The sequence below is a fragment of the Bicyclus anynana genome, chromosome 22 (assembly GCF_947172395.1).
Source record: "Bicyclus anynana chromosome 22, ilBicAnyn1.1, whole genome shotgun sequence".
NCBI lineage: Eukaryota > Metazoa > Arthropoda > Insecta > Lepidoptera > Nymphalidae > Bicyclus > Bicyclus anynana.
In genome coordinates, this window is record NC_069104.1 from 13526137 (window position 1) to 13537330 (window position 11194).

The 11194-nt window shown below is 38.8% G+C and overlaps 3 protein-coding genes and 1 long non-coding RNA gene across 5 annotated transcripts; 3 read left to right on the forward strand and 1 right to left on the reverse strand.

Moving 5' to 3' along the window:
* Positions 1-2422: 2422 nt before the first annotated feature.
* On the forward strand, positions 2423-3313 carry LOC112053059 (uncharacterized). Its single transcript, XM_024092331.2, has one exon. The coding sequence runs from the start codon at positions 2423-2425 to the stop codon at positions 3311-3313; it is 891 nt and encodes a 296-aa protein (XP_023948099.1).
* A 2520-nt stretch (positions 3314-5833) lies between these two features.
* Positions 5834-6541, forward strand: LOC128199316 (uncharacterized). The gene has a single exon (XM_052888302.1). The coding sequence runs from the start codon at positions 5834-5836 to the stop codon at positions 6539-6541; it is 708 nt and encodes a 235-aa protein (XP_052744262.1).
* A 391-nt stretch (positions 6542-6932) lies between these two features.
* On the forward strand, positions 6933-8691 carry LOC128199334 (uncharacterized). Of its 2 annotated transcripts, XM_052888401.1 has the most exons (3): positions 6933-6995; positions 7287-7592; positions 7984-8691. In XM_052888401.1, the coding sequence occupies exons 1-3, from the start codon at positions 6959-6961 to the stop codon at positions 8091-8093; spliced, it is 453 nt and encodes a 150-aa protein (XP_052744361.1). In that variant the 5' UTR covers positions 6933-6958; the 3' UTR covers positions 8094-8691. The 2 variants fall into 2 exon arrangements, with proteins under 2 accessions (XP_052744361.1, XP_052744360.1); XM_052888400.1 differs by lacking the exon at positions 6933-6995 and having other exon boundaries at positions 7112-7592.
* A 365-nt stretch (positions 8692-9056) lies between these two features.
* On the reverse strand, positions 9057-11164 carry LOC128199335 (uncharacterized). The gene is made up of 2 exons (XR_008251986.1): positions 10912-11164; positions 9057-10833 (listed from the first exon to the last, which is right to left on the reverse strand). It is a non-coding gene; the product is annotated as an uncharacterized LOC128199335 (long non-coding RNA).
* Positions 11165-11194: the final 30 nt, after the last annotated feature.

Here is an 11194-nt window from a genome sequence, read left to right on the forward strand (position 1 = left end):
GTAATTTATTATTAAATACAAATAAGCCAGAACCTATATTTCGATTTAATTACGAATACCTATTCTCACCATTGAGTTTCCTCGTCCCACTATTTTCATATCATTGCTAACACGAGATCAGCCTTCAAAGACTCAACAAAAAAATAGACTTACTGCGATTTGAGTTAAAAATAAATCTATGAATCTATAATACCTATAATCAATTCAGAAAGTTAGACGAGATAACTTTGTGCTTAATTAATATTTGTAACTCATAATTATAATTTTGTGCCTATTTTTACCTACCTACTTAATTAATATAAAATGTTTCTATTTTATTTTAAACGGAGCGTAAGTTATAGGTACATAGGTCAACATTCAACAAGTACCCAGATAATACAATTTAACAATACCCTTGTGCTGAATTCGTTGTTCAGTGAAACGTATGCGTCTACAACGACACTGAATCTACCTACAGCTACCAGCTGCGCCCGCGCGGTGAGTAGTTGCTCTGTGTACACCCGACTCAACTCCACCTTATGGGTATCAAGTAGTAAGTGCTGGATGTACAGGACAAGAACAAAATAAATAAATGGCATACCCAAAATTATAGTGCAAATATTGGAAAAACTCATTTTGATACTTGCAATTTTTATTATTTGTATAGTAGTAAAGTTTTAACCAATATGCGTTTTTTTAAACAAATATTTTTTATTTGCTGATCGATATCAGTTCCTAATTTCAGTAGACAAACTATAAGTTCTCAACTGAAAGGTAGCAAAAGTAAGAGCGCAAAATGAGGCTTAACACATTAAGTGCCATAAGTAATCGTACGTCTCTAGCAAGAGTGCCCTGCAAAACGTTTTTAAAGAACTTTGGTTTGGGTTTGCCGCTAGATTACGAGGGCCATACCATTCATTCCGAGAATTAACCATTCATGAAGTTTGCTTAACCAATGTGATGATCTCAGCTTTAGCGTTTTCTATTCGCATTGAGCCAGCGTGGTGAACTGAGGACTCCCCAATCCCTCTCTCTCTTAGAGAAGACTCGTGTATAACTTTCCGGGCTGTGTAAGTGCCGTTGGCTCCTTAATGGAATCAGTGGAATTACTGGGGAGTTAGGCGAGCGCAGAAACATCGCCTAATAGGGCCTAAAGGCAGAAGATATAATAGATGGGCGGAACGACTCTATAAAAGCGTCTCCTCTAAAAGAACTGTCTTTAGGACCGATTCATGCGTCAGTCCTCTGGCGCTTCGTGGTTTGTACGCAATTATGATTTACATAGAGACATAGATCTCCCCACAATAGCTCAATCAATGAAAAAGTTCTCGAAAGAGAACTCTCTTTTTTGAGAGAGCCACCACCAACCAAATAGTGGTTGAGACTTGCAACTATACCCCCGATTCCAACGCCGATTGTAGATCTAGACTCCCAAAAATACGTCCTCTACGTTCCTGACGACGACATTACGGCCGACAATGCTTCCCAGGCAACACGAACACGAGCTACACAACGTCTTTGCCGGCGAAGATCATGTCCACGCTATCTGATGTCACGATGTGGGCTTTTTAACTCAAGATCTTGGGGGCGTCAGGACTGATAAGTGAATCAGGCCAAAATACCCTTCAACAATATGGGTTAGAATGACAAAGTGTAAAAATCCCTACCGTTACCTACGACGTACCAAGCATGGAGCATTTCCTCGCAAGAAATACTTGTAAGAAGCATTTCTTACAATGCACTGTACCTAATGTACCTACTGCGTCTAATAAACTTAGCTTCTATGGTTTTGCCGGCCTTTTAGACAACTCCCTGTTTTGTCTGCGATGCAGCAAGTTGAATACTGATGCTTGTATTTTTTAACCAATTAAAAAAAAATGAGGTTTCTCAATTCAACCGTATATATTTTTCTTAAGAGCGTTTTCTTCTAAAATGCATTTTGATTAAGCATCTGCCCAACCGAATCTTTCACCCGTTGGTGTTCCCGTGGAAATAACGGGATAAAAATTACTTATTATTAAAATCGATTTACCCTAGTAAAAGATTACGCGTTCACTTGAGAAGCTCTTCCATTTTTCCCTTGGTAGGAAATAGATAGCTACATCATACTCGTAATACCTACCTAATGCCTATTCGAGTTAATCTTATAACATTCAGGTGCTCTTATAATAAGAAATTAATAATGTGTTTGTTCTGCGCTTTTGCGGTTCATTACATATTAGTGCAACAAAAAGCAATCGTCGGCGCGCGGCACACAATAGATTACTCGTATTTTTTCATTACCGCGCTCTTTGTGAGCGTCAGTCAGCCTCGTGAGTATCTGGCACACGGCTACGAGAAAGGTCCAGCGACTCTTCGACCCACATATAAATGTTGAGCAACGGGTCGAGGGAGCATTGCAGCATCACTCGCTGACAGCTCCACACCTCCACAGCACACCACCATGAGAACCCTCGCCCTGCTCCTGTGCGTCGCCGCCGTCGCCGCAGTGCGCGTGCCGCCCTACCCGCTCGCGCCCGCCGCCTACATCTACCGCAGCGACAACGGCGGCCCGCCCAGCCTCATCCAGCTGGCGCCCGCGCCGCTGCCCTTCGTCAATGCGCAGCCCATCGCCATCGAAGACGCCGAGGAGGACGCCGAGAGCTACGATGACACCGATGAACTCGACGGCGAGCTCGGTGGCGAAGGCGAAGCGCTGGCGCAGCTGTCGCACGAGCGCGGTGGCGGCAGCAGCTACGACGAAGCGCACCGCAGCGCGCACGGCGAGAAGGGCAGCAAAGGCTACTCGAGCGAGGGACACCACGCCAAAGGAGCTTCCGGCGACTACGGCGAGCGACATCACGAAGGACACTACCACGAGAGCGGCGGCAAGAAGGGCGAGCATCACGACGAGGCGGACTCCCACGGCTCGCACCACCAATCCGGCAAAAGTTACAAGGGCGGCGACCACGGCCACAAAAAGCACTTCAGCAAGGGCGAGGACGTGAGCGGCTACCGCAAGGTGTTCAGCAAAGACGAGTACAAGAAGGACCACGACTTCTACGACGAGGCGGCGAAGGACGGCCACTTCCACAAGCACGGCTATCAAAAAGCGCACCACGGGGCTGCGAAGGGCGCGCACGCGGCCGGCGGGAGCGCGGCGGCCGGCCACGACGAGGACGACTACGGCAAAGCGGGCTACCGCACGGACGGGCGCGTGGACGAGGCCGACGCGGCGCACTCGGCGGAGCGCGGCGAGGACGAGCACTACCACAAGCACGAGGAGCACGGACACAAGGGCGCCAGCGACGAGGGCAGCGCGTACCAGTACGTCGACGGCGACGAAGACGACTGAGCCGAACGTCACGTCTGTGTCGACACCGGGCCTTTTGAACGTTTCATTAATTTATTATAGTTGTTTTGTTATGTTTGGTATACTCAATGTAAATATTTTTATATTTCATAATTGTAAATAAATATACGCAGTAAGAAATAATTTAACTTATTTATGATGTGTGTTAGACTTAGAGCTAATTAAAGTAAAATCTGAAAATTTAAAACAAACCGTTGAAATTTTTAAAACAAATTTTGAGTGCTTTTCTAAAAGTATACGGCAAAAATTTGAACAACTCAATTTGATACGTGAAATTTAAGTATTTTTTCAGAAATATTCTTTTTTTATCAAATATTAGTAGATTGTTTTAAAATCTGCTGCGCAAGCCGGTAAGAGCCGGTTAATTTCAAGAGTCCAGACAATTAATTGTTGCGTAAAACGTAATTTTTTTCATATTTTCTACTGGATATAATAAAAAATCACGTTCCGAGTGGTCAGAAACTTACTTTCTTGAGCGAGTATCTAATTCGTCTCTATATCTCTCTTAACGTGTAGTCAGAGAGAAATAGAGACGACTTCGAGACTCACGCTGTAGAAACGAACATCGGTAGGGTGTTAACTAGCCACGGCTGAAGCCTCCTACCAGAAAATATAGTATGTATGAATTTGTAATGGCTGGTTTTGATATCATTGCAGTAATAACGCAATATCTGTGAGAGTAGCGCAAATTTGGTTTAAGCGTTTTCAATCCGGAAATTTTGATATCAATGATGCACGTCGCTCTGGTCGCTCTTTTACAGACAAAATTGATGCATTTTCGGAAAAATGGAGCAAGATCGGCATAATAGTAGTTACGATGTAGTTAGCTGGATAACTGGGAATTAACCACAAACGGTTTTGGCAGATTAGAAAAAAAATTTGGGTACACAAAAAAACTTGATATTTGGATGCCTCATGAGCTCACTTAAACCTAATGAACCGTGTACCTACTCATTGTGGATTCTTTATTACGACGTAATGGAACCGAACCATTTTTGAAGAAACTGATAACTGGTGATGAAAAGTGGATCACGTACGATAAGAATGTGCGAAAAAGATCGTGGTCACAGGCCGATCAGGCTTCTCAGACTGTAGCAAAACCCGGGTTAACTCGCAACAAAGTGATGCTGTGGGTATGGTGGGATTGGAAAGGTATTACTCATTATGAAACTTTTTCCCTATTATATCCGTCCGTATTTATGTTTGTTTCTCAACCAAGTCCAAGCGGCTGAGAGAATTTAATAATATTTGGTACACAAATTAGTATAAATGCAATTGTATACCGGTTTTAAATAAAACAGATTTACACAAGGATACTAAGCTTAGCTTGGACCATTTTAGAAATAAAGATTTTACTAAATATAATAAAGATCACAACGAACCGTCCTTACGTCTCAGCTCACTCAGCCTGACTTCCTTCCTTCATCTGAGGGTAGGAATTTATTCTTACAATATATAGGTAATATTTAGTGAGGCGTTTATTTTATGGTAATTAGTTAATATTATCGATTCAGACGCGACCCTGAATATTTTGGCAATCGATTTACTGGATTTTTTTTTAATCAACAATTAAGCGCGTAGATCGATGTAATGCGCTTGTTTAATCGATTAAACAATTTCAGTGTCATTCGGCAAAAATAAACAAATGTTTCAGTAGGTATCTATAGATTACGTTAGGTACCTGGGTATATATTTTAAAACATACATACAACAATGTGCACAAAATATGAATACTTTTAAATGAAATTGAAGTGTCTGTCTGTGATAACAAGATAGCTGTGTTTTTTTAAGTGCTTATAGTTATTTACACGATACCAAATAATGTTTTTTTTAAATCTTTTGCCTGCACAAAAAGAAAGACAGTCACTTTCTGTTTGTGCAGGCTAATCTTTGGAAAGCTGGGTCGTTTTTTAATGGACTATCACAGGAAGTTAGTGAGAGGTTATGGTACATTATATACGAGAAATAATTCATGTTTTCAGTGGGATTTGTGAAAAACTGAATTTCACGCGGACAAAGTCTCGGGCGTCCGCTAGCTTCCAATAAAATGAACTTTGACATTAACTTCTTTAATGATTTAAAAGTAAATACTTCACTATAGATTATGACCGAAGAGTCAGGAGGAAGCAAAAGTATAAAGAAACATTGTGCTTAAACGTAACGCGGAGGGAATAGAATAAAAGAGTAGGTAAATAACAGTACCTACTGAAATACTCAACGAAAAGCTAATGAAACCTCAAGAAAATAATATTGATAAGGAAAGTACATAATTAATATAGAAGATGATTCAGTTAAGTACGTACTAGAGATGATGCCAGTGAGCCGATCGCTTGATCGAATCAATCGAAGCTCATTAAGGCGGAACCGAGAAATAAGGAATCTGTAGAAAAAACGTATCCTTGTCCGCGAATCTCTTCTGAGGCTATATAAAGTCAGCAATTTGTATGTATGTCAGTGTCGCAACCCACTTCCATTGCGCAACAGCGGACAAAAAATCTAAACATGCAGAAGAAATTATTTTTTGTGCTGTCACTGACATCGATTTTTTGCTGCACCGATTCGTTGCCGGTCGACTTGGGGTCGCTGGAGTTCGACAATCTTGACACCGATATATCGCAGCTGAAGTACGAAGTTCACAACGGAGATTTGGATGACTTTTTCAAGTCTTCCGAAAAGGAAGACGATAAAAAGTCTGAAAATAATTCTAAAAGTAAAATTAACGTATCAGAATTCAAGAAGAAAAAGTCCGACTCCAAAGTTGGTAAGGTGAAATTCGACATCGAGGATTTGAAAAAGTTTCTCAAACAGGCCGGCCTGCACGATGTCGGAGCTTACGACGACGGTGCCGTCTATGCTATCGCGAAAGCTTTATCAAAATCGGGCGTCGGCATAAAGGGAAACGAAGAGAGAAAATACAAAAAAGGCACGAAGACCAAAGGATTTCATAAAATTTCTCACAAAGACGAGTACAACAAAGATAAAGAATTTTATGAAGAAGACGAGACGAGTGGGGTGATACAGAAGGTAGGTGCGAAAGGTATAGGATTCGATATCGGCGCCGGGGCAGGAATAAAAAAGGGCTACTTCCATCACGACCGTGAAAAGGGATTATTTGGCAAAGAAGGATTCAAGGACAAAGGAAAATTGGAAAAGGAATTCGAGGGATCCAGTGATTCGCAGGGATTTGACGCTTATTTCAGCAGTGAATAATTAAAGTGTTTTTGTTATTTGTATCCGTTGTTCAATTATTGTAGTTTACGCTCTAGTGTTTAGTGTTAATAGTGGACTTATTTATCGTTGTGCATGACTAATCGTTGAATGTTTCGAGGTTTCCAGATATTTCTTATTTGTTCGTTGTTTTCAATATAGAGACATTTCTACGCGATGTTTTATTACAGTATATTAAAAATGAACAAAAGCTTCATTTTAATATAATATTTATGCTATCGACGGTACGTCTTCGAATGAGCGAAACCCGTAAATCACTCTACATGGAAATGCGTTCATAATTTAAATAGGTACGTAACGCTATAGTTAATATCCGTGACTGTTATCGACTGAATTTAAAAAGGTTTAAAATAATAGTAGGTCGGCTAAGAGTACACGCATTTACTTTTAATTTAAATAATGGTGTGGTTAGAGTGTACGTTTGTTGAAGTATGCTGTGAGTTTATGTTATTGTTTTATTTCATATTTATTTTTAAAATTTTGTAACCAGTGTTAAATAAAGACTGGAATCGCCCGGCTAATTAAAATAAAAATCTACTAGTGTTTAATAAATAATAATTTTTTTCAAACTACCTATATACAAAAAAATAAATTGCAAGTATCAAACTGAGTTATTTCAATATTTGCACTTTAATGCTCTCCGATTTTTTTGCCGACCGATTTCAGTCTCTACTTTCATTAGCCAAACTCTCTATTAATAATGTAATTTTCAATGTTATTCTTGCAGTAGTATTATTATTCGGAGTCGCTCGTAACGCCGACTGCTTCCACGTGGTCCCCGCTTCATTTCCCGAGACAGAAATGGATCCCCTCAAAAGTGGGCAAAAAGCCTTCGGGCTGATGATACCACCGTTTGCAGCCGACGACGACACGAGCGTGGGATACCAGAGCAAAGCTTTCGGCTGCTCGCTGACGCCATGTCTGCAGCTGGAGGAAGCGGGCGCGGTGTGCGCCTGCAACTTCAACACAGGCAATGTTGTCACGTTTAAAAATAGTTGCGATGTCAAAAAACACAATTGCAGGTTTGATACAGGTATGTATAGGTATGGCAATATATTGAGGCGTTGTTGAATGCATACACATAGCTTTGGTTGTTGGTTATAAGGGTAGAGTCAGTAGAGTCAACAAAAAGGTATAGTCTACTTCTTACTACTTCTGCCTTCGGACCCCATCAAGCGACTTATGAGCTCGACCAAAAATTTCCATGACGCCGCTCAGGTCCCATAACGCCAACGGCATTTATCTACACATTCATCAACGCTAAGTTTGTGTTGACTCTACCGTCTCTCCGATAGGCAGGGTCTGATGAAAGGCAAGAACTCAACAGTTGCTGCTTTAAATAAATACAATCTGCTTTTGCTTGATTGCTTCTCTAATCTATCTACATATGAAAGAATATTAAAATATTTATTGTCATTTTTCAGCATTTAAAGTTATTTTAGATGAAATTTGCCCATGGGAATTTGAATCACGGCGAAGCAATAAACAGCTGTTCGAAGTCGACTACAGTGATCCAAAATACTACAATAAATAAAATATGAAATGATCTTTTTAACTTTTAAAAATTATAATAATTGCTAAACTTTAAAGCCGAGGTTCCCAAACTTTTTTTCAATAGCCCACTTTTTAATTTAACTGGTTCCGGCGGACCCTCTGCTAATTGTCTCTCCAAAACTCGACAACATGTAATTATATTCACTTAAGAAAATTTTCGTAGCAGCCACAACGAAATAATAGTAGATTGTTATACAAGGGGCTAAAAAGACCCATTATATACGAGGTATTTTTAGGACCCGAGACGTAAGGCGAGGGCCGCCTAAATAGAAACCGAGTTTATAATGGGTTTAGCCCCACGTGTTACATTCTGCTTTTCACTACGATTGCGAGAAAATAAAATAGTTTAGTACAATATTCAATAATTTATTTTAATAGTAAATTAAATGTACAAAGTCTACAATTTTGGATATTAAGGGGGATGCTTTTACCCGGTAACATAATTTCCGACTACTGTGAAGATGAATAATGAAGTATGTGAGGTAAATGTGGGAGATAATAGTTTAAAAAACTCCTTTCGTAAGTGAATCTATTCTTTGTTGTTTTCTCCACTTAATAAATTTTTCGTAGGTATTCGTAGGTGTCGTAGGTAAATATTTAAGTAAATGCGTCTCGTCTTTGATGGTGACAGATTGAAAATTTCATCCATCTCCAAATTAGGGTCACCATTCTCACTAGATGAAGACAACAATAACAAATATTGTTGAAAAATATGTAAATTACGGTCACAAATTTACAATGAATTTCTGAAAAAAAATCATGTGTGTATGTCATGCCAATTGTTTTTAAATTCTCGCTTTTTAATTTAATTTTTTTCACATGAGAAAAAGGCAAAGGTATAAGGCACCGTAAAGGATGTCCCATGTCTTCAAATCTCGCTCTATTCACAACTCAATAAAAGATAAATAAAAAATAAACGCATTCCACAGACAAGAACGCTGCATTTCATTCCAATTTAAAGTTTTTTATTTATTTTTCCAAACAATCAGGGCCTTACCTATAATGATTCTATTTTCGAATAAAACCTCCTCCGTTTTATAGTAGGCTAGTACTTGGCTAGTACTCGTAACAGACAAGAATTAAAAAAAAAACAAAATTACTTTAGCCCCTAGAGACTGAAATGTTTGTTTAGCCCCGCTGTGGAGTGGTAATATGACAGTGTTTTTGAGCAAGAGTAGTGAAATAGTTTTTTTTATGTGAGAATTGATTAGGTACTTAGTTAATTAATTGATTGATTGTGTTATGAATGGATGACATAAAGTAAAATATCACCGGATCACTTTGAGAGCTTTAACTTTAAAGCCAAGTAAAGTTAAATAACACTACTACTCGTGACTACTAAAGTATGTGTGAGCCGTGATATCCCAGGGGATATGACCTCTGCCCCCGATCCCGGAGGGTGTGGGTTCGAATCCGGTCCAGGGCATACACCTCCAACTTTTCAGTTGTAAGCATTTTAAAAATTAAATATCACATGTCTCAAACGCTGAATTAAAAACATCGTGAGGAACCCTGCATACCAGAGAATTTTCTTAATTCTCTGCGCGTGTGGGCTAATGGCTTGACCCAGGGGGGGCTGAGCTCGAGATTCTGAGAGATGACCCGAGCTCAGCAGTGAGCCAATTATGGATTAATAATGATGATGATGATGACTAAAGTATGTTGGCTTTTTATTTCTTGTGTACATTGATTATTATTAGGTATTATTTCATCAAACTTCTAGTCCTTCTACACGAGGCGTATAGCTTCACACTGCAAATAAGAAAGAAAATTGTGCCAAGAGCAAGCGCTATTCTAAAAAAATTCAACCGACTTCCAACACAAATTATAACCAAAACTAAAAAGCAAAAAATAACATCGTACCTATGTGCTACCTTCTGAGCAGTTTGAAGGCGGTGGCCTCCAACATTTAAAGTCGGTTAATAAGGTCGGATGTTTCAACCATTCTGACCATTTGGCATGTCAAAACGAACTCGAATCATAAATAAAAATCAAGTGTGTCTAAAAATGTGCTAAAAATCTATAAGTACCTACTTTTAATAAAACTGTAGCAGGTCAATTGTTCTGTACATTGAAGATATTTTGAAAATTGTAGTTGGAGGTCATATATTGGGCATTATATTATACCTATCCGATACTGAAACCAAACATATTTTATTGTTTTTTACAGTTACAGTTTTATAAATTAGTTTAGTGGACTAGCAGTAAAATACTAAAAATATTTTCATTCAAGGTTTTTCAAAATTCGACCATAGGGTTAACAATGGGTTGAAGTTTTTTAAATATAAATCGTTCATGTTTTGAATAAAGAGTAAATAATGATCCAGACTGAATATTTATAAGCAGCGTGGTGAAGCCGGAGAAAGCCATGAAACAAAGAAATGTCACGCGTCTCCTTGACATCCGTCTGTATACTTTTTTCATAATTTATATTTCAAAAGTTAACAGTAACAACAATTAAATAAATTAATATAATAATCAATTACCAAACAAAAAATACTCCATCTTATTTGTTTAGTTTGTGTAAACAGTTTTTAACATAATATTTAAAAACACAAGACGCCATTTTTTTAATACCATTGAAATATACTGAAGCCGTAAAGCGACGCTTCGTGTCGTCAGTCGTACTGACTTCGTTGAATGTATTCGTTTATCGTTTTTAATTTTGTATTTGGAGCAGCTACGTCACCGTCGTGTTCCGTGCGCTCTCTCTGTTCAATCTGTGGTTTTGAGATATAGTTTTGTAAGATGATTATTGGACTATTTATTATACAAAAAACATTCGAAAATAAACTTACTCTACTCTTTGGTTGAAAGTTTACATCGATTTCCACGCAGACGAAGTCGCGAGCGTCTGCTAACTTATAGGGCTAAACGCCAAACAGCGCCATCTCTCTCGGTTTTCTTTAAGCCGTACGTTATTCAAAATCAAATGGAATCTTAACTCTATTCACAGTAAATTACTATAATTAGTACCAAGTTTTGGACATTTTTCTATAAGGCTTTATTACTTAGAAAGTTGATCGAATGGAAACGATTGAAAATATAAACGCAGACTAATTACATACCGCATGAGGTACA